Raw genomic sequence first — 24,849 nt, 5'->3', positions numbered from 1 at the left:
CAAGTTTTCAAAGCATTGCGGATGGATTTGTCAACCCATGGTGTCTGATTAGGAAAACTCTTAACAGTAACCAATAAGACAATGTTTTCTACCAGTGTTGCTATGAAACCCATGCAGAAGAAAGCTGCTGAGTGTGACGAAGGACTAAAGGTCATGTCCTGTTCTGGCAGGCTCCCTCAGCTGGATGTGCTTTAAGTGTGATTGTTTTTCTAATGCAGCAGATGTAATTTTGCCCTGAGAGCATAAACATGAGTAAGAAATACATTTGGTAAGCTGATTTATGATTTATGTTAAATAAAAACAAGTATGTTTTAATATGTTCTTATTTATCATGGTGCTGGAGAGTGGTGACGTTTTCCACATTGTTCGCACATACGAGTATGAATTTCATTGTTCTCTGTGTATATGGAAATATTAATACTGCTACTGTTGTTTTGGGTATTCTGATCAGTAAGAAAGTGAGTATGAAGCTTCACTTTGTGGACTAATGCATTTGACTTTTAACATATTTTGATAATTATCCCTATGAAAAATGTATTATTTTATATATTGTTTACTTAATATTTACATTTATTTATTAAATTAGGGTTTTTTTAGGGTTAGGGTCATCTATCTTCTTTCAAACTTGCTTATCTGATTTAGAGGCATAGGCCTAGCCAGCAACTTTGGGAGCAAGTCAGGAACCAACCCTGGACTAGGTGCTGGCCAATTGCAAGGCACACTAAAACATTTACAAATTACAGTAATACAATAATTTATACGTAACCACAGACTGAGCATGAAACAACTGATAACTAACTGAGCCACAATATCCAAATCATAAGTGCATTTTGTTCCTTCTGTGCCATTTAAGAATGCTGCATGCACACACATATACAAAAAAGGAGAGACATCCATAGTGCATGCGAGTATTCAGAGCTTTGGCATTTGACCTGATCTTATGTGATAATGTGCTTTTTAAAGGATTTGTATAACGAGCATTTGCAAGGGGATCTGCGCACAGCCGGCTTATTACAATCCGCAGCAATAGGGTGCCAACACAGCAGCACTCTATCCCTCCCTCCTGCCTTCTCTGGATTTGTGTTTTTGAGGAGAGAAAGCTGGTCAGACAATCATAAACCCAGGCCTATTGCTGTCAGGTGAGTCAGCTTTTAAACTGCATGAAGCCTGTAACCTCAGAGGATACGAAGGATGTGGCCAATAATAGGAAGTGTGGCCTAGTGGACTGTAAACCACAAGTACTCACTCACAGTATGGTCCTTGGCACTGGTGCTCAGTGTTGTACTATGCACTTATGGTTTGCACATCACTTTAAATAAACTAAGTTCTTAATTAAATAAACAGAAACTACTGGTTTGCTTCCATGTCTTCATTAGCATTCTCTCTGAACTCAGGATGCTTTATTGAGTTGGGATTCAGAAGAGAAATACAAATTGCAGTTAACTACAAAGTATTCCACTGTTACATCATCTTGTAGTTTTTCTGTAGTTTCTGCTGCTGCAGTGACACTGAATAACTGCTTTAGGGCAGGAGAACTAAAAACATGAATTTTATCCAACAAAATAAAATCGTCAGTGTTGGGAGGGTTCTCTCTCTCACCAATGCAAACTGATGATTTCTCAATTTCTGCAAACAGCATGGTCAACAAATGACAAGGTTCAGGAGGCTTGATATACTCATACTGATCCTAGTTGTCTTTGATAGTTAGACATGAATTAGCCTTCTTCCAATTGAATCTGGGTTGCCTGTGTCCCAACAAAAATAAACATTTGACAAAACCTCTCCCAAATCCTGTCATCTGCTGCCCAACGCTGTAATTCTCTGAAGAAGAAGATGAATTGGAAAACCCTCAGGCAAGCTTAAAGTGGATTGTGAAACCAGAGCACCATGGCGGCTGCCAATGAGTTCTGTGCAGTATGTATATGATGTGATCAATTGCAGTCTCCGAATTTTCGGAGTGGATGGGAACTGCAATAGGGATCAGGCAGTCAATGTGAAGTGGCACTTCCAGGAAGTGTTCATCACTGACTTTGACAAAATTATTCAACACTTGTAGCAAAACCTGACTACCTTGCTGGCCTTTACAGTTGCCACAATGATTACCTAGTTACTGTTTCCATCCCATCTCAATTTTTGTTCTGTTTTTTTACTGCTATCCTATTTCACTCACCCTCTGCACCTTCGTCTTCTTTTCTGTCATCCCTAATCTTTTGTAGTCCCTTTCTGTTGTTTTCACTTATGGAAAGTTTCTGATTGACATAGATTTCACTCTGACAGCTTCCCCCACTGAAACAGACTACGTTTCTCAGGTCCTGTAGATCTTACAACTTAGAGTAATATGTAACAGTTTCTACACCCCGGTCATACTATACATTTCACTCCATGTTAACACAACATTTGTATAGTCTAAACCTTAAACATTATATATTTTTGCACATTTTAATTTACAGTTTCCATTTATTTGTTATATTTAACAGGTTAAAAAGAGTAAATGTAATCTGCAAATTTTAAGAAAATTGCAACTTGTAATATTTTTTATATTCTGTTAAGTATTTTTATATTTTTGCCTTGGGATTTTTTCACTGTTATTTGCAGAAGTCTAGCTTAGTAATGTTGTTATCTTCAAACACACTACATGTATCTGCACAGAATTTCAATAATAATGAAGACTGAAGGGCTGTGCATGGCATTCCAAATCATTAACTTTTTTTGATCCTATAAATATTCTGTGATTGATTTTGAAGTATGTCATGGATTTTTGCCTTGCTTTTTCAGAGGATGGGTCCCTGTTTTGCAACAGATATTTCAATTCCATCACTAGCTGTTTTTTATATATTTTTATTGATTTTAATTAGAAACAGATAAAATTCCATTTAGTCAAGTCAAACTTAACAAATCAAGCAAAATTCATCCTCCACCCAAGAGAAGGGGAATAAAGCCAGCAACTGAATCTACTCAAATGGAACAAGGAAGGAAGGGTATCCTTTTCCCCAAAATGGAAGCTTATTCTAAAATGTTATTGATTAGATCCTGCCATATTTTTTTTAAAAAAAAGTTTTGAACAGATTCTCTAAGTGAAAATTAGATTTTTTCCTATTTCAAGAAGTTAAAAACATCAGTTACCCACTGACTTAAGAGTGGTGGGATGGGATTCTTCCAGTTGAGGAAGAGTAGTCTATGTGCTAGTAGTGTTATAAGGGCAATTCTAGTTTGTTAGTCTTTCTCAACTTTAAGGCCATCTGGGAGTCTACCGAACACAGCTGTTAATGGGTTAGGAGTGATTCTGACACAGGGGCTGTCTGATAGGCATGCAAAGATTTTTGTCTAAAATGTTATTAATTTCGCGTACACAAATAACATGTGGCCCAGTGAAGCTAGAGCTAGATTGCAATGTTCGCATGTTGAATCTTGCCCTGTAAACATTTTGGACAATTTTAAACAAGATAAATGAACTCCATAAAAGATTTTAAGTTGCATGGCTGAATGCTTTGCACATGTGGAGCTAGAGTGTATTCTATGCATGGCTGCCTTCCACTCCTTTTCTGAAATATTAAGTGATAGATCATTTCCCCAATGTCCTCTGGGGTCTTTGAAATGAAGGGACTTTAAATATTTTTAGAAAATGTAGAGATGCTATCTGAACCTCAATTCACAATTCTTCTGGAATAGAACAAGGTGAATGGTAAAGAAAATTGGGCAGGTTCTGTTTAGCAAAGTTTCTAGCTTGAAGAGTTGTGTTGATGAGAAGTTGTATTTGAAGCGTAATTGTTTGTAGGATGCAAAGGTATTATCTATGTACAAGTCCCTAAGTGTTTTGATCCTGAACATTTTCCAGACGTTAAATAGTATATATGTTTGAGAGGTGAAAAAAGGTGGTTGTCATGTAGAGGTGCAACAGATAAAATCTTTTCTGTCTTAAATTGCTTCCTATATTGGTTCAATATTTTGAGAGAATGAAGGGCAATTGGATTATTAGTGTAATGACGGTAGTTTGTATTAACTGGGGCACAGAGCAGGGAACGTAAAGAAGTACTAAAAGATTTTATGAAATGATTTTGTGTGTCTGATATATACAGTACCATATTGTCTGCATATAGTAATATTACCTGTTCAAGTACTTCTTTGAGAATCCCCTTTATCATATTGAAAGTATACAGCCAATGGTTCAATGGCGATTGCAAAAAGCAAAGGTGATCAGGGACATCATTGTCAAGTACCACGTTCTAGTTGTCTGAAATAATGTTTTTAATATGAACTGAGGCTTCTGGACTAGTATAGAATAGTTTTATCCATGCACGTATGTTTTTGGCTCAACTCAAATTTGTGCAATATGGTGAACAGGTAGCCCTATCCAACCATATCAAAAGCATTTTCTGCATCTAAAGATAATAAGATCTAGGGTGTTAAATATAATCGGTGAATATATTAAATTATCAAACATCAAAGGTTAGAAGTTAAGTGTCTGCCTTTAAAAAATCCAGTTTGGTCTTGTGATATTACAGAATGAAGCACTTTCTCAGTCCTTCTGGCTAGAACTTTGGAGAGTATTTTAACATTGTTATTCAGAACAGAGATTGGTTCGTATGATGCACATTGTAGTGGGTCCTTGTTTTTCTTAGGAAAGATGGTAATTAATGCATGGCAAAAGGTATAAAGTAGAATTTTTTGTCTATAGTTTCTATAATCGTTGCTAATAATAGTGGAGCTAACTTATTTGAAATTATTTTTTATAAAATTCCACTGGGTAGCCACCAGGACCGGATGCTTTTCCACTTTGAATTGAGTTTATAGCATCTAATAATTCTGAAAGTATCAGAGGTTTATCCAGTTCCGCAGCACTAACAGTATCTTGCTGTGGTATCTTTAATGAATCAAAGAACTCATTAAATTGTCTTATCTTCTTTAAACTGAGTAGAATGTAAAGACTTATAATACTCTCTAAATGTGTAAGTTATATTTTTATGGTCAATAATTTTATCTCTGTCTGTGTTGTAAATTGCTATTATTGGATTACAGACTTCCTGCTTGTTGATTTATTGGACTAAGATGTTATTGGCCTTCTCTCCTTGTTCATAATAATGATGTTGCGATTTAAAGATAAGCTGCTCAATTTCTATAGTAGTCAAGAGGTTAAATTGTGATTGCAAAACCTGTCTTTCCCTATAAAATGCCTCATTTGGAGACCTGGTGTGTTCTAGATCTATTCTGGTAATTTTGCTGATTAACTCAGACACCTTCTTGGTTTCCAATTTATTTTTGAGAGAAAGATGTAAAATAATCTGACCTCTTAAAAATGCATTCAGAGTTTCCCAGTGTATACCTGCTGAGACCTCTGAGGGTGCATTTGTGTAAAGAAAATAATCATTTGCTTGGATATGAATTCTGTGCAGTTCTCATTAACTAATGACAGGGGGTTAAGACACCAGCTACAAGATGAGTGTGTAGGACATAGCAATTTAAGGTCCATGATCAGAAGGGCATGGTCAGAGATAACAATAACATCGTACTTACAAGATTTGATAGTGGGCAAAAAATTATTGTCTATGAGGAAGTAATAAATTCTTGAGTAACAATGATGTATGGGTAAGAAGAATGAGTATGCTCTTAGGTTAGGATTTCAAAACCTTCATGGGTCTGATAAGTTATGATCCATTACAAACTGTGTAATTACCCTTGCAGTATTAGATGTTATCACTGTTGTATCTGAGGATCTATCCTGGTATGGATTTAAAACACAATTAAAGTCTCCGGCCATTATAATTTTGCGAGTGTTCACATTAGGGAGGGATGCAAATATATTTTGGAAGAAAGCTCTATCCTTTGCATTAGGTGCATAGATATTAATCTAAATCAGTTTAGTATTAAATAAATTGCCTTTCACCATGAAATATCACCCTTCAGAATCACATATTGCATCTGACCCTACAAATGGAATAGTTCTGTGTGTTAAGATTCCCACACCCCTGGTTTTCTTTGTATAGCTAGAGTGAAAAATATGGCCGGACCACTCTCTTTGCAATCGAAACTGGTCCTTGCTTAACAGGTGAGTCTCCTGTAAAAATACTATCTTGGCATTTAGATTTGTTAAATGGGAGAGTACTTTCTATTTAATTCATGATTAAAAACCTTAAAATTCCTGCTCACAACGTTCACTATTTGGCCACCTTTTGTTGACATTTTGCAGTATTGGGTTAGTTAGTCATTGTTACATATGATAGCTTTGACATATTTTTCATATTATTGTCAAGGGATACAGCTACTGTATGGAGTGTATTGTTATGTTGGCACTAACGATAATTGTGTTATAAGGGATAAAACAAAAATAGCATTGCTCTCTTTCTCTCTACCCCCAAGTCTCCCAAACACAATGTCCCTCTGCTGGTGAGACAAACCGCACTTCGCAATGTCATCGTCCTCTGACATGCCCAGAAAAGGAGCACATCTAGAGTGAAATGAACCCCCAGCAGCAGTGTGGAGAAGGTTAAAACTAAGATATCTTGTGAAGATACAATCTAAATACAATAGATGAAAGATACAATATTAAACAGCCCAAATATAATAGACCAAGTGTATGATGTTAAAGAGCTATAAAAGGCTGGTTACTTAATTAAAGCTTAAACAAGGCAATAGTTTGTTACTTTCTGGTAACCAAAGTGTCCACATAATGGAAGAAATTTCAATACAATAGCTGAAACTTAAACAACCTGTCAATAGCTGTTTAATTTTCCATAACCAATTAGCCAAGATGTGCCCACAAGCTGCCAAAATGTTCCTATAATTAATGAAAGAAATATCAATATAATAATTGCATCCAAAAAAGAAGGAAAGGGATGACCAAAAAGAAGTAAAATATAAAATAAATTTAAATAAATAAAATATATAGTTAACGGTAAATATCACATTACAAAAGGTCCAAAATGAAAACTTCAAGTAGAATCTTCTTTGCCTTGCCAGAACACAGTGTGACTCATGATTGTGTATTTCAAAAGAAAGTCAGGATCAGTTTTCTCACCTCTTTATCTGCTTTGTCTGGTGAACTAAAAATGTAAAACTGATCTTCAATAACCACTTTCAGTTTGGCAGGGTACTAGAGGCTGTATCTGATTTCAGTTCTACTTAAGCACTGTTTAATGCTGTAGAATGTTGCACATTTAGCAGCTGTTGCAGTGGAGAAATCTAGGAAGTTATGAATATGATTAATTTCAAATATAATCTCATCTTTCTGTCTGAGAAGGGACATGAGATTCTTTCACTAACTTGGTGACATGACTTTATAGGATTTGTTTATGAATGCAGTCATCCTTGTATCCGTATAATATTTCATGTTCCATATAATCTCAAAATAAAACAGTTTAAACCCCATGCTTAATGGGAACAAGATATAATTATTTCCAAATATTTAACATTTTTCTTACGCATACCTTTAGAGATTGTGAATAAAATGCTCAATTTTAGTTCCATCAGTCTACAGCACAGACAGTGGAAGTTCCAAGCTGGAAGTGTATTATAGTCGTCCCCTACATTGTGAAGGTCAATTATTTTTTATTTTCAACTTCTCAGTCAATCAGCGACTTGCTTTTCTCCATACCCTCTCATCTCCCATCTGCTGAGTTCAACCATGTGGTGATACTGTCAGAGTTTCAATACTTGGATGTTACCATAACCTCTGAGGCAGAAGGGTGCCACTCCTAGTTTTTTACTGCCTTTTTTATTCACCAGTTTGCAAATTCCTCTGTCGCATAACCTTGACAACCACAAGATGTATGTTAGTAGGGTGAAAATGCATTTCTAACTGACAGGGACCAGTGTCTTGTTTAGTGAATACTATAGTCATTTATTCTTCAGTTTCCTTATATCTATGTACATTTTTTCTTTACTGTTAGCTTATCACTTTTGCTCTAATTCTTTCTACAGAACAATACATGGAGCGAGCTGTACTCCTTTGCCCTCTTTAAGGCAATGAGCCACATGCTGTGTATTGGGTACGGACGCCAGGCTCCAGAAAGTATGTCTGACATTTGGCTAACCATGCTGAGCATGATCGTGGGGGCCACATGCTATGCCATGTTTATTGGGCATGCCACAGCGCTGATTCAGTCCCTGGATTCATCTCGTCGCCAGTACCAAGAGAAGGTAAGGCCCATAGTGTTTGTGTTGCTCGCCATGCAAAAAGGTTGGCAGGACAATGAACCATAATGCTCCTAAGGTTACATACTTAACGCAGTTTTTCACAGCAAGTGGCAATGGTATTCCTGGGAAAGTTGCATTTCTTCTCATCTTTGTGTTTAAAAAATTAGATCAAGGTTTTCAGTTTTGTATTCCATTCAAGTCTGTGGCACTGACAGTGTAACTCCAGGAAGTCAGTTTGAGAGAACTATATAGCCCGTGCCAGAATCAGACAATCACTTAGTAAATCTTGACAATGTACAGTAAATATGTCTAGCAAATTTATGAAGGGAAATTAAAAATGTGGTGTTCTAGAAAATCAACCCCATCTCATACAGAACATGCACATGTCAAATGACCTTTACTTTAGCTCACTGTTGTGTCTTTCTTCTCTTTTCCTGCTTGCAGTGTGTCAGTGTTTTCCCAAACAAACATACACTGCCTTTCTATGCTGTTGATGTGTGGAATCTCATATTTAGAAATGGGGGAACTTGGTGACATAATTTTTAAGTGTGCAAAGTGGTGTAATGAAAACTTTGGTGTGTTACAAAATTATTTTTTTTTTATTTCAGTCAAATGTACTTACAGTGCCAAAGAACACTTCATTTTTAACCTGTGTGATAGCCACTCCCAAAAAAACACTCAAAAAATCTGTGTAAATAAAATTGCCCATGTTTAAAGAGGAAGGAGTCTGGTTGTACAGTACCATGCTCTGGGCTATGATCACATTGACAGCCAGCATCCACTTAACTAAAGGATGATTTATTGATATGTAAGACGAGAACCATTGTCTTTTTCCATTGAAATGTGTGCTAGTTGTGAAACTTCTGGCATTCATTTACCTGGATAGCTGATGTCATGGGGGTGACAGCAACCCCACTAATTTAAGTGGCTGACACTGCGATTCCTCTCTGTAGATGAAGGAATCGGATTCCCTTCAAGGTATGCTTCAGATGAGGGGTGTCAGACACTGCAGTGACATCTTAAATCTACAAGTCGTTCTGATGCCAGCTTAGATTTTGCAAATAATAGAACTGGGTGACCTCTGCATGGAAACTGTCCCTCTTCTACCAGGGTTTGTACATTTTGTTCAAGTGAGCAGGTCAAGTAATATCATTTTTTGTTTTAGGCAGCAGATTAATAATTCATGTTATTCTGAGGCAGTACAATGTTCATTTCTGGCTTCTCTTCAGGTCCATTAAAGCTATCAGGATCAAAGAAAGATCAATGAGGGAAAGCTGCCATAAGAAGTCCAGTATTAGACAAAATAACAATTAAATCAACAGCTATTCTCTCTGTTCAGTATGTTCAAAACCTTGCAAAATGCCTTCCCCTGTTAATCATTTAGCAAACCCAAATCTCGGTTAAACCCTTTCATAAAGCAAACATAATTTCATGTACAGTACTCCTTAACCAAACCAAGCAAAATGTTTTCAGCCCCAGGGTATCAAGCTAGAGGTATAATTTAAATCTCCTGGCAAGTGGTATATATCACAGCACATCTGTCAGTTTTGATGAGCCGGGCACTCACAGAGCCCGCCTGCCTTCTTCAGGATGAGTAACTTGGATTTTTTGCAAGTAAATAACCTCACAGACTATTACAGGCTAAGCATGTAAAATTTTTATATGGAGGAGAAAACTATCCTTTGAAATGGTTCTGTCCTTTCTGTTTTGCCCTTTGGAGTTTTGTGTTTTTTGATTGGCCAACTTCTCCTGTCCTCTGCGCCTATTACCCAAGGTGACCGTGACAATTCCTTCATTGTTGGCAAGCATACTAGCTGAAGGATTATTGCTGAAAATGTAATGAATGTGTGTTTGTGTGTGTGTGTGTGTGTGTGTGTGTAGATCTATAATAAATTGACATTGTCTTGTCAACTCTTGTCTGTTCGCTAAGAGTTTCTGCAAGATTTGTGAATTTTGCTTTCCATATCTAATCAATGTTTGTAAACTTTTATCAAACATTCTTTTGGGTTTACATTGTTTCTGGCAGGTTGGAAACATTTAGATACCTTTTTATAGCATCTCTCTAATTTGTAAGTATCATGTAATTTTATTTTTTAAGTCATGGGCCAGCTGCTTAGAGAAGCCCATAATAGCTGAGAGTCTACACAACATCCAAAGAAGGTAGAAGGTAGAAGGATCAGAGCATGTATACAACCCAAGAATTATTTTCACCCAATTTATTTTAGGTTTCATGAGCTTATTAACTTTAAGTCTTAAAATAGTATTAATAAATCAACTAGGGAAATACCTAGTAATACATAGTAATTGTGCATTAAAATATTTGCAAATATGTCATATTTGTAAGTCTGTACTCTGTAAAAGCTGAAATTTTATAAAAAATGCAGTTTGACCAGGGCTGTCTCATTTTGTATATACTTATATGTATAACAAGGTGACCTCAACTTTGTAAAATCAAATTTTTGAGGTGGTACCATTCACTAAATGTTTATGAAGATGCTAACGTTAGAACCACTGCACATTTTTTCAGTACTATAATTGCCAAGACTATGCCAAGTGGCATTGAATTCTTTAGTTCTCACTAATTACCTTTCAGCTCAGCATCCTGATAATCTGCCCCTACTGCCCTAGCCTCTAAAACCATAGACAGCCTAATATAGCTTAAGTGAACATAAAAATAAGTAATTTCTTGGCACACAGAATGTATTGTTTGCACATATTTTCACTTTAAATGCGAGCATACGTTTTGAATTAAAAGAAAAGCTTGAGGTTGCACAGCTGCAGTACAGGAAACTGCTTTAGTATTTATCAATGAAAAGCAAAACAATACATTTCAATCAGATGTGTACATAAGATAAAACATGAAATATAAACTATTTTTTATGGTGACACTTTGCATAGATTTTTGTTTTATTGTGCATGCATTATCCAACTTTGAGCTGCTTCATGCTACTGAAAGCAAGAATGACATTAGTGGTTTCAAATTTGTTCTCTGATTCAGCATAAAAATACTTCAGTATTTAATTGTAAAAAGCAGAACGGCACTTTTCAATCAACTGGGTACATAATCTATACTAATAAAAGGCAAAACCCGCCCTCCCTCCCTCCCTCCCTCTCCTCCCTCTCCTCCCTCTCTCACTCACTCACTCACTCACTCACTCACTCACTCACTCACTCACTCACTCACTCACTCATCACTAATTCTCCAACGTTCCGTGTAGGTAGAAGGCTGAAATTTGGCAGGCTCATTCCTAACAGCTTACTTACAAAAGTTGGGCAGGTTTCATTTCGAAATTCTACGCCTAATGGTCATAACTGGAAGGTATTTTTCTCCATTAACTGTAATGGAGTTGAGCTGGAATGACGTGGGGGGGGGGGGCGGAGTTTGTGTGACATCATCACGCCTCCCACGTAATCACGTGAACTGACTGTCAACGCAGTGCGTAGAAAACCAGGAAGACCTCCAAAAAGCGCTTAAGAAAACATGCATTTTATAATTGAGAAGGCAGCGAAACAATAAGAAGTGAGCGAGTGACATATACTACCATATTCATGAGTGTTGCCAGCTCGGAAAGAAAGCAAGGTGTAAACCTAAACTTTAAATTAAGTTCATAGACAGGCTACCGCTGGCGTTTCACATGCCCACAGGTAATGCGGGATACAAGTTTAATGAGAGGACGAGGATATAAACGAGAGTTTTGATCACTTTGTAACTAAGTTAAAATTGTAGGTGAAGGGGTGTGCTTATGCAAATTCCGAGACTGTGTTTGTGGGGATTGACAGTTAAGGCGGGTGGGGAGTCACGCCATCATCTCCCTCCCACCTCATTTTGCTCTGAGCTGAGCTCCAGCTAACGCTGTCTTCGAAGCAACCGTCAGACTGCCACCAAATACTCACAGAAAAATCCACAAGTTAATACACACGCTGTCTCTAGAGTTTCTACACACTGAATCCTCCAGGCACTACTTACAAAAGGTCACATTGACAATCGTGTTACGTTATTTTTAAAATCTTTCCTTTTCTTAGCACAAGCACAGCTGAGAAGCTTGATGCATGTGCTCCATAACGCGTTAAAAATAATGCATTTAATCACACTTTGCATTACAAGCAAAGGGAGCTTTTGTCAATGCATGATTTCCTGGTACACGGATTACATTGATCAGTGCATCCCGATTCATTTTACCCTCGCACCACCTTAGTTTGAGAAGAAGTATGAAAAAATATGAGGTTAACACAGAAAACAGATCACCAATTCAAGCTTTATGAATAATCGATTCGCCATCAATAATTGTTTTGGTAAAGCCATCCTCCTTCCATTTTATAATTTTTCCGCCACTAGCCATGATTAAATGAACGGTAAAAAGTAAGAGCAAAGCGAGGGTGACTTATTTAGGCAGGCATATATATGACAGCAACACTCATGACAATGTCAATCATGTTACGTTATTATTAAAATGTTTCCTTTTCTTTTTCATTACTTCTTTAACACACTACTTCTCCGCTGCGAGGCGCGGGTATTTATATATATATATGAATGACCTCCAAAGAGCGCTGAGACTTTTGATATCATGAACGTGTCTGCAAACTGGGGTCTCCTGCCCAGCAAAAGTCGAGCAGCCAGCGCGCGCATAGCTGTGCGGCCTTTGAGACGCTGATTGCGCTTCTGCCTTAAGTCAAAGTGAGCACTTTTAATTTTTTTCATCCTCCCCCTGCGCTATAGCCCAGACAAGTGCAAACACGGGACCCCTTTTCTACACCACGGAAAAATAATATTAAGGCGATTCACACTTTCTTTTGCACGATATCGATTATCAGGTCCTCACCTCGGATTATGAAGACACGCACACGAGTGGAGGACTGACAGTGCCATCACAGCCGATTAATGGCGGGACGTCTCACCAGTCTACACAAGACCCACCGTGACTGTCCCCAAAAGGCGATCATAACGTCAGCGAACACATCTCTCTATACTATATAAAAGAAAAGGCAACTTTCCTTTCTTTACACCTTTTTCCTTTTATCCCAAACCAAAGCCTTTCTCTCTTAACACTGCAGAGGACACAAAACTAATTTTCTTTAAATGCCAGTAAGGCACATTACCAGAGGCACAAATTTGAACGTTCACATAGAAAATGTAATTTCAATGTACCTGTACTTCTTAAAACGTTAATGTTTTACTGTTTAATAACTTATAGACTATAATTTATTATTTTTCCCTTGCACTCAGTGACCAAACCTATACACACACATATAGACACATACAAACATACACACAAGTATATGTATGTGTATATATATATACACACACATACATACATACATACACACATATATATAATTTGTGTGTGTGTATGTATGTATGTGTGTGTATATATGATGTAGATAGGTATGTATGTATATATATATATGTGTATATGTAGATATGTATATAGATATGTAGATATGAAGATATGTATGTGTATATATATATATATATATATGTATGTATGTATATGTGTGTGTGTGTGTGTGTATATATGACAGCAGCAATCCAAGCTGTGAGAAAACAGTAAAAAGGAGGCGTGTCAGACGTCGTGGTACATTTTCTGATGCAGCTGCCGAAAACAACTTTGTGACGCTGCCGCCAAATACACAAAACAATTACTTTGACAATCATGTTACATTATTTTTAAAATGTTTCCTTTTCTTTTCATAACTTCTTTAACACATGACATCGCTGTGAAGCTGGTATTTTGCTATATATATATATATATCACAGCGACACTCATAACAGTGACAAAACAATTACATTGACAATCATGTTACGTTATTTTCAAAATGTTTCCTTTTCTTTCTCTTTTCTTCTTTAACACACTACTTCTCCGCTGCCAAGCGGGTATATATATATATATATATATATATATATATATATATATATAGATATAGATATAGATATAGATATAGATATAGATAGATAGAGAGAGATATATATATATAGATAGATATGAGAACAACATATATATATATATATATAGATACATAGATATATATATATATATATAGATAGATATGAGAACAACACTCATATCAATAACAAAACAATTACATTAACAACCATGTTACGTTATTTTTAAAATTTTTCCTTTTCTTTTTCGTACCTTCTTTAACACACTACTTCTCCGCTGCGAAGCGCGGGTATTCTGCTAGTCTATACTAATAAAAGGCAAATCCCTCACTGACTGACTGACTGACTGACTCACTGACTCATCACTAATTCTCCAACTTCCCGTGTAGGTAGAAGGCTGAAATTTGGCAGGCTCATTCCTTACAGCTTCCTTACAAAAATTGGGCAGGTTTCATTTTGAAATTATACGCATAATGGTCATAACTAGAAGCTATTTTTCTCCATTTACTGTAATGGAGTTGAGCTCGAATGCCGTGGGGGGCGGAGTTTCGTTTGACATCATCACACCTTCCACGTAATCACGCAGTACGTAGAAAACCAGGAAGAGCTCCAAAAAGCGCTGAAGAAAACATGCATTATATAATTAAGAAGGCAGCAAATCAATTAGAAGTGAGCAAGTGACATATAAAACCATATTCAGCGGCTCACGTGAACTGACGCAGTGCGCAGACAAAAAGCAAAAGTTCCAAAGAGTGCTGAACAAAAACCGAATTACACTGCTACGCTCAAATAGACAAACCACACGCCGTAGCACAATAGTAGAGGCTTCGCCTCTAGCGCCGACGTCCGAGGTTCGATTCCCGAGAGGGATGCACTGAGTATGTACGCGCGCTTCCGATTCATTTTAGCCTCGCATCCCCTTGGTTTGAGACGTATGAAAAAATATGCGGTTAACGCAGAAAGACAGATCACCAATTGAAGCTTTATGAATAATGGATACTTTATTCGCGATCAATGATTGTTTTGGTAAAGCCATACTCAGTGTATTCATTAGATGAACGGTAAAAAAGTAAGAGCGAGGGGAGGGTAACTTATTGAGGCACGCAGGCAAAACCACAATAGCACGCGGGCTCGATGTACTGTAGTGCGCATCAACTCGATCTGAATTGCGCGATCACATTTGAAAAAATATATCTTTTCAAGTTCTATTTAGTCCATATGTGTCAAACTCAAGGCCTGCAGGCCACATCCGGCCCGGCGTGCAATTATATCCGGCCCGCAAGATCATTTTATATATTATTGTTATTAATGGCCCGGGGATATGAAGCGCTGGTAACACAATAAACTACAGATCCCATAATGCAGCGCTTCAGCTGCCTTGCCAAACACTTACCACGTTAATCAAGTCTAGCTTATGATGCTGCAAGTTATTGCGAAGCTACCCCACACGATGCGAAGAGAAAAGGTGATTCTGAACATAGAGCCTTTAAAAACCGATGGGAGGCTGAGTATATGTTTACTGACATTGCTGGTAAACCCGTGTGTCTCATTTGTGGAGCTAATGTGGCTGTAATTACAGAATTTAATCTAAGACGGCACTATGAGACAAAACATCAAGATAACCTGAAAGACCTGAATGCAATGCAGAAGATACAGAAAGCAGAAGAGTTAAAGAAGAATCTGACACTTCAGCAGACGTTTTTACCCGTGCAAAATCACAAAGTGATTTCAAGTGAAGCTACTTTTATGGGAGACACAAATGCACCAGTGCAACTTGCCCCACTTTCCCTGTTGCCAAGTAATGTTGAACCAAGTTGGCACTACGGTGTTCTCAAATACGCGCTTTGCTGATAAACTGAGAGCACTGCGCACTGAGTTCGCACGGCGCTTTGGTGACTTTGAAGAACAAAAAAAGAATTTTGAGTTGTTTCACAGCCCATTTGCCGTCGATGTGGAAACTGCACCTGTGCAGATTCAGATGGAGGTGATTGAGCTGCAGTGTAATGGCACACTGAAGGCAAAGTATGATACTGCACGGACCGCACAGTTTATTCACTCCATTCCCGCACAAATGCTCCAGCTCCGTCTACATGCGGCTCGAACCTTGTGCATGTTTGGTAGCACATATCTGTGTGAGAAGCTCTTCTCAGTGAAGAAGACTAACAAAACAGTACGCAGGAGTTGCCTCACTGATGAGCACCTGCAGTCCATCCTGAGAATCTCCACAACACAGAACCTCACACCAAACATAAACGAACTTGTTGCCAAAAAAAGATGCCAGGCGTCCAGCTCTAATAAAATGACCTATGAGCAAAGACAACTGAATGATTTGATTTGTTATTGCTGAAAAGAACACATTTTATTTATATTTCCAGGTTTTGTTATGCACCATGTTCATATTTGAATTTGTATAATTTTGACAGGAAATATTTTTATGGAGAGCAAAATCTTTTGGGATATTTAAAATTTAAGTTCATTTTTTATATAAAATTACATAAAAGTAAAGAAATTTGAATGTTTGTTCTTTTAACGCTTACTTTATTTCTAACTTGTATAATTTAGACAGGATATATTTTATGGAGAGCAAAATATTATAAGTTATTTAAGGTTTGAGTTGATTTATTCCGGAATAATATTCTGTCGACTAAATAAAAATTCCTTCTATTTAAAATTTAAATAGAACTTGAACAGATACGATAGTTCATAATATCCAGGCAGACTTGCACGTAAGAGCGGGAGTCATCCGTTTTAACAAACAGCGTATTGCACTGATACGAAATAGCCTGCCCATTTAATTATTTAGGAATGGATAAATAAATATGTATATATGTGTGTGTATATATATATATATATATATATATATATATATATATATATATATATATATATATATATATATATATATATATACATACATATATATATATACATATACATATACATACATATATATATATACATATACTGTATATATGTGTTTGTGTGTATATATGTATATATGTATGTATATATATGTTTATATATATATATGTGTGTATGTATATATATATATGTATGTATATATGTGTGTGTGTATATATGTGTATATGTGTATATGTATATATGTATGGATATGTATATACAAATTCCAAAAAAGTTGGAACACTATACAAATCGTGAATAAAAACTGAATGCAATGATGTGGAGGTGCCAACTTCTAATATTTTATTCAGAATAGAACATAAATCACAGAACAAAAGTTTAAACTGAGAAAATGTATCATTTTAAGGGAATAATATGTTGATTCAGAATTTCATGGTGTGTCAACAAATCCCAAAAAAGTTGGGACAAGGCCATTTTCACCACTGTGTGGCATCTCCCCTTCTTCTTACAACATTCAACAGACGTCTGGGGACCGAGGAGACCAGTTTCTCAAGTTTAGAAATAGGAATGCTCTCCCATTCTTGTCTAATACAGGCCTCTAACTGTTCAATCGTCTTGGGCCTTCTTTGTCGCACCTTCCTCTTTATGATGCCAAATGTTCTCTATAGGTGAAAGATCTGGACTGCAGACTGGCCATTTCAGTACCCGGATCCTTCTCCTACGCAGCCATGATGTTGTGATTGATGCAGAATGTGGTCTGGCATTATCTTGTTGAAAAATGCAGAGTCTTCCCTGAAAGAGATGACGTCTGGATGGGAGCATATGTTGTTCTAGAACCTGAATATATTTTTCTGCATTGATGGTGCCTTTCCAGACATGCAAGCTGCCCATGCCACATGCACTTATGCAACCCCATACCATCGGAGATGCAGGCTTCTGAACTGAGCGTTGATAACAACTTGGGTTGTCCTTGTCCTCTTTGGTCCGGATGACATGGCGTCCCAGATTTCCAAAAGAACTTCGAATCGTGACTCGTCTGACCACAGAACAGTCTTCCATTTTGCCACACTCCATTTTAAATGATCCCTGGCCCAGTGACAACGCCTGAGCTTGTGGATCTTGCCTAGAAATGGCTTCTTCTTTGCACTATAGAGTTTCAGCTGGCAACGGCAGATGGCACGGTGGATTGTGTTCACTGACAATGGTTTCTGGAAGTATTCCTGAGCCCATTCTGTGATTTCCTTTACAGTAGCATTCCTGTTTGTGGTGCAGTGTCGTTTAAGGGCCTAGAGATCATGGGCATCCAGTATGGTTTTACGGCCTTGACCCTTACGCACAGAGATTGTTCCAGATTCTCTGAATCTTCGGATGATGTTATGCACAGTTGATGATGATAGAGGCAGTCTTTGCAATTTTTCGCTGGGTAACACCTTTCTGATATTGCTCCACTATCTTTCTGCACAACATTGTGGGAATTGGTGATCCTCTACCCATCTTGGCTTCTGAGAGACACTGCCACTCTGAGAAGCTCTTTTTATACCCAATCATGTTGCCAATTGACCTAATTAGTGTTTATTGGTCTTCCAGCTCTTCGTTATGCTCAAATTTACTTTTTCCAGCCTCTTATTGCTACTTGTCCCAACTTTTTTGGGATTTGTTGACATTGAAATTTTGAATCAACATATTTTTCCTTTAAAATGATACATTTACTTGGATTAAACGTTTGATCTGTCATCTACGTTCTATTACAAATAAAATATTGACATTTGCCATCTCCACATCATTGCATTCAGTTTTTATTCACAATTTGTTTAGTGTCCCAACTTTTTTGGAATCCGGTTTGAATACATATGTTTATATATGTGTGTGTGTGTGTGTGTATATATATATATATATATATATATATATATATATATATATATATATATATATATATATATATATATATATATATATGACAGCAACACTCATCACTCACAACAGTGACAAAACAATTACATTGACAATCATGTTACGTTATTTTCAAAATGTTTCCTTTTCTTTTTCATTACTTCTTTAACACACTACTTCTCCGCTGCGAAGCGCGGGTATTTTGCTAGTATAATAAATAAAGTAAAGATGAATACCTTTCTGTATAAATAGCCTATAAAAGTTACAGCCATATTTCTTGGAATAATAAAGGACAATTGGCATGACAAACTGATTAGAAAACTTTACACAGTCTGTCGGTGCTCCACTTATATAAGTTAGCTAAAAATTATCTCAATTGAAATTGCAGTAAAAAGTTTTCAAACACTTTGAATGCAAAGTACACTGCCAGCGCCAGTTTGACATCTGGAAGAAAAACAAGCAAGATGGCACTTTTTAATGAAGTGAGCTGCTAGTGAAGTGACTTGGTTTCCGAGTTTTCACAGTCTTGCCAAACCTGACAATGTACATAAATGCAAGAATGAACCGTGGGCTTTCTTCGTAAAAATGAAAGGATCAATACAATTTAGTACCTGGTTATGAACGAAATGCCTTTTAGAAAAAAAATTATTTGAGTACAGTTATTTTGAAATGCATGCACATATATCATACTCACATTTGCTCTGAATGGGTGTTTTACTCTCCTCTAGACAACTATACAGTAATCACAGAAAAAATATAATTTATAATCACTTGTATTTTTTCAGTACATGGAAAAAAAAATAATAGGCTAACTTGGAAACTGTTGGTGCTACAGTCATTTCAATTACCTAAAAAAGTACATAATTTTGCCATAAATTTGGAATGCAATGTTTTCACAGAACTTGTAACCCAAAGTATACCACCAGCATCAGTTTGACATGAGGAAAGGATAACATGCAAGGTGGCACATTGTGGATGCAGCAAGCTGCAAATAAAGGTGACAGTGTTGGAAGGAGGCTCACTCACAATGTCTACACAGATATGTGCAAATGTGAGAATGAACACTTGGCTTTCTTTGTGAACATTGAAGTATCATCAGAACATGTAACTTTGCCACGAATGAGGTGCCTTTTTAGAAAAAAAATATGATTTGAGTAAAGCTATATTGAAATTCTTGCACACGTATTGAGTCACATATACAGTACACATTCACATGTATTGAATTGCATACACATACAGTTTTATATAGTTATGCATACACAAGCAAAGAAAGCTGATTGTTTATTCTTGTGTTTGCATACATTGCCAGGTATACAGTGTCTGTGCATTGTAACGTTTTCATTCACATTGGAATACAAAGTATGCAGTCAGTATCAATTTGACATGTGATGTGCTCTTTAGCGCTGACCTTTTTACATACAAAACGCGATGTCCCAATGTGCTATCTTGTATTTTCTCCTTTACCTGTGTCAAATTGGTGCTGGCTGTGTACTTCATATACTGAGCTTTGAAGCTCTCAGACACTTGGTACACTTTGATTCTGCCTACATTCTTTTTATTCCAAGTTGTGTGAAAACATTACATTTGAGGTGACAAATTGTGCACAGTGCTGGATGCAACTTTCTTACATTTCCACAGTCACTGCATATCCAACAATTTATGTAAATGCAAGAATAAACTGTAAGCTTTCATTGCTTCTGTACGTGTCTGCCATAAAACCATGTTTAGATGTGATTCAGTACATATGCCAGCATTTTAGTATGGTTTCTCAAATCATATTTTATTTTTTAAAAGGCACCTCATTCATGAAGATGTACAATGCAGTAACCGTCTTTCCATTTTAATAAAGTTCATTCTCACGTTTACATACGTTGTTAAGTCTGATATGTCTGTGAAAACAATGCGAATGAGCTACCCTTCAACACTCTGCTTTTTAGTAGTGAATCAACTCATCCACTATTCGCCACTTCACATGTTCTCCTTTCCCCACATTAAATTGATGCTGGTGGTATACTTTGTATTCTAAGTTTTATGAAAACATCATAGTGAAATTTAATGTGATTTTATGTATGTTTTTTTTTTTTAACTAACTGATATATCTGGAGTGCCGATTGTTTTTAGATTAGCCTATCATAATTTTTTTATTATATGTACTAAAAATATGAGTGATTATAAGTGACATTTTATATGATTATTGTATGGTTGTCTGGAGAAGAGCGAGGCAGTAATTCATAGTTTGGTATTAACAATCCATACCCTTGATAAAGGTGGCTAGATTGGATTTTTCAAAGCGAAGAGAATTTGCAAATGCAGTCAAGTGTGTGCTGGAGGAGTGTAACAAAACAAACAGAATATCATACATTGTGTTTTCAGAATAGAATTTCAGAGTTACAACAACATGTGTATTTACAGTGCAGTAAATTAGGTAAAGTCAAAGAGGGACAGTGAGGAAATAATTAAAGGTTTAAAAAGACAACACCAATTGGTGTCGGACATGATGCTTCTAGTGTTAAAAAGAGCAATGTGGGGTTCTGATGGCTACTGTTTTGATCTGTTGTGATATATGGCCGGCCATTCATCCCAGCCAATACACCCACGTCGCCAGGTGGAGCCCTCCCTGCAGCATGGAATTATGGACGTTGGAGTTTTCCTTTACAGCCCTGCTGGATATCATGAGGGCCGCTAGAAGGTGCTGCAGGGAGGAGCAGTGACTATTTTCCCTACGCCCCGGAAATACGTCCGAGTCACATGGACAAGGGGAATGACGTGCTTCCGGGGTGAAGAAAAAGGATTTTAATCTGACCCGGAAGTGTCCCTAGTCACGTGGACAGAGAGGGCGAAACACTTCTGGGTCAAGGACTATAAAGGACTGTGGGAAATCCCCAGATGTGGAGTTGAGCTGGGTGGAAGGGTGGCAACGCGTCTGGGAGTGGAGGATTGTTTATTGATTAGTAATTGTGTATTTGTATAAGTATTGTGGAGAGGAGGGTGCTTTGTGCACTGTACAGTTCAAATAAAATAAGAATTTGGACTTTTATCTGGTGTCTGACGTCTTGGGCAAGGGTTCAAGGGAGCGATAGCGCCCCCTATCTGTCACACTGTATAGCACAAGTGTGTAGACTTTCACTGATTTGACACTGAGTGCATAACGTTATCTGTACTTCATGTACAGAATTATAATAAAAATAAGATTTCGGCTGTAATTCATTTTGGATAAGGTGCTAACTGAATAAATAAATGTAAAAATGAGTAGTCAATCTCCTACATCTAAACAGGTACCAGAATGTTGTGTGAACAAGAAAATGTGCTTGAAAGTATGTCATGTTTTACTTTCACTGTGCACAAAGGAAATGAATGCCTAAAACTAACAGTTAAGAGTGAATAATTTATATTAGGAGACCTAGGAATTTGGACCTAATAATATCAAACGTGTAAATTCAGATTTTTTTGCTTACAAATGATTTATTCTGCCTTTGTTGCCAGCTCTGTTAAACACCCAAGCTGTTCAGTGCTGCCTCATGGGACTGCACTTCTCGGAAAGCTGCCCAGTTTTTTATCAGCTTCCAGCATTTTTGTCAGCTGCGTTTTTTCCATTTTCATGTTTTTCATAAGTGCTCCTGGATTGTCTTTTTCTTTATTTGGGCATGTATGTCTTGCCCCTGTCACTGCAGTAAGAGAAAGTAAATAAATGCCAAATCTGGATTCAATTGGCTGGGTACTCTCAGGAGGGTGATGGGAAATGGACCACGAGAGACTAGGATCAATTGCTCTTGTTATGTAAGAGACTTCCTGAGCTGGGAAGCTTGATTAAAACTCCCTAGAGGCTCGTGTAGCAAGCCGTGAATTATTCAGCTCCCATTTTCAGGAGCTCGGCTGTGTGGACTGTCTGAAATCATCTTGGCAATGGGGTCTGCTGCTTTGGCGGTTGCCATGACATTTCTCAAGGGACAAGGCCTAGAAAAAAAATTCATGCAGACACACATGCACACATGCATTGTATAACACTGATTTGGTAAAACACAAATTGTGTGTGCATGAATAAAATAAAATAGACTGACTACCCGGTTACTGTAAATAATTTAGAAATATGTTTCTTGACTTGCAAAAGCAGGGATTCCTATTTTAGACTCACAAGGACTGCATGGACATTTTCCACATGTGTGAAGAACAATAGAGAGAAGAATTAGTTAAATGTGTGTAGTGTCTTGATAATGATTAATAAAAGAAAAAACGGTACCTAAATTTACTTTTAACTTTGCTTTTAGTAGCTTATTACAAATCTGCATTTCCTTTATCTGTATTGCTGAAAAAACAATGAGTCAGTCCACTCTTTTAGGCCCAAAATTGACACTATTGATTTTCCTGAATCTGAGCCTCATAGCACCCTGGCATAAACTTCCAGGAAAGTTCAGCAGCGTGACCACCTATCTTTAAAATACACTTTCTGAATAATATTTTTTAAAAAAGGAGAACATATATTGATGAATTTTAATTCCACAACTGGATCCTGACAGATAATTATATTCTTTTGGTCTCATTTGACTGTGGTGGCAGCTGACTGTGATGCACTTTGGATAAGAATCAGCATGCAGAAATCTACATGGTACTTTTCCACAAAATAATTGCTTGCTGTCTGCAGTTGGGTGGCAAGCAATTGCCCCCAAGAGGAATGTACATACCTGTTCATTGATGTATTGTCTACAACTCAGAGTAGAGGGCTCAGAATTGTTGCATTCCTTACCTATAGTCATGAGGTTAGGCAATTGTGCTCAGTCCACAACTCTGAATCACCTTGTGATGCAGTCAACTGCTAGGAATCTAAATGTACATTAGGAATCCAAGTATACATTAGATCTGTGTACTTCCAAAGCACCTTGAATTAAAACTAGAGAAATGTACTATATAAAATGAAAATTGATTTTAGGTTTTTATAGTGACCAAAAGGGTAAGACTGGGGATGTACAGCTTTCAAAATGTGGATCCTTAGCAAGGGTGCAGAATATACTCTTCTTGATTGGGTGGGAAGCGAAGTAATCTTGGAAGGGCTTGGCATGTGCATGCTGTACTGAAGAATGGAAAGAGCCAGTAGAATTCTTCTGGTTTGGCTAGTCAGAGTGTTTCATGAGCCTTTCACTGGATGAGTAGCAGACTTAGCCATTTAGGAGGAGACCAAGAGCAGTCAAAGGACATGTTAGGGCAAGGGTAGGCAATTTTGTTCTTTGAACTTCACACTGTCTGAAGGCTTTTCTTTCAAGCCTGTTTAATAATTTGAGGTGAGCCTCTAATGTCAGCTGATCATCTGATTTTCCCAGATTGACTTGATGTTTGTCTACAGCCTCAGAAGTAACAGATATGTGTTGCTTTTCTTTTTTATTAAGTTCAGAAAGATGCTTATCTGTTTGCCTCGATTTTCATGGACAGTATACCATCCCACTGACTGTATGTACAGTATTTTTGCTTCATGTGAATTTTGTTCTGTTGTTAAGATACTGATCTTAAAGAAAAGTGGAGAATTGACAGGTAATCCGAGCTAGGTCAAATAATATTTTGTTGATTTTATCAGAAAAGTTTAATGTACACAGATGGGATTTTCTAACAAAAGCTCAATCAACCCATCACAACATGATCCAGGAATGGTAAGAATTAGCTCCTCATTAAGAAACTGGTTCGAATTAAAACATATTGTGACTTCTGCTGCCATGAATGATTGCCTTCCCTTACACTAAAGCATTTTTACTTCATGATTCTGCTGATGTCTCTAAGCACTCTAACATATAGAAGTTCTTGTAGACTATGTGTGGGGACTAGACAAGTGTGTTTGACTTATTAAAATGTTTTCCTTCATGAGGACAAGCTTTTTCAATAACATGATGAAGAAATTTCCTGTTTTTCCCCATAATTGCATGTTTGTGACAATGAACATTTAGCTCGAAACAATAATAAATGTGTTTGATATATGTAGCAAGATTTTGCCTTTCTTAAGGTACAACACTGCACTTTTAACATAAGCCTGTGACGATGTGGGTTCAGGCTCCACACTCCCTTGGATATTGGAAGCACATGAACCCAACACCGTCGATAATGTT

At 37.1% G+C, this 24,849-nt stretch overlaps 1 protein-coding gene across 1 annotated transcript in view; it reads left to right on the top strand.

The window, feature by feature from the left end:
- Positions 1-24,849, top strand: part of hcn2b (hyperpolarization activated cyclic nucleotide-gated potassium channel 2b) — a 116,184-nt gene that overhangs the window by 56,880 nt on the left and 34,455 nt on the right. The window contains exon 4 of the mRNA XM_039766653.1: positions 7,915-8,133. Within this exon, the coding sequence (XP_039622587.1) occupies positions 7,915-8,133 (219 nt within the window). The remainder of the gene's footprint in view (positions 1-7,914; positions 8,134-24,849) is intronic.

This window comes from Polypterus senegalus, chromosome 10 (assembly GCF_016835505.1).
Source record: "Polypterus senegalus isolate Bchr_013 chromosome 10, ASM1683550v1, whole genome shotgun sequence".
NCBI classification, from domain to species: domain Eukaryota; kingdom Metazoa; phylum Chordata; class Cladistia; order Polypteriformes; family Polypteridae; genus Polypterus; species Polypterus senegalus.
The sequence above is the reverse complement of the archived record's forward strand: the minus strand, read 5'-3'. Positions and strand labels throughout refer to the sequence as shown.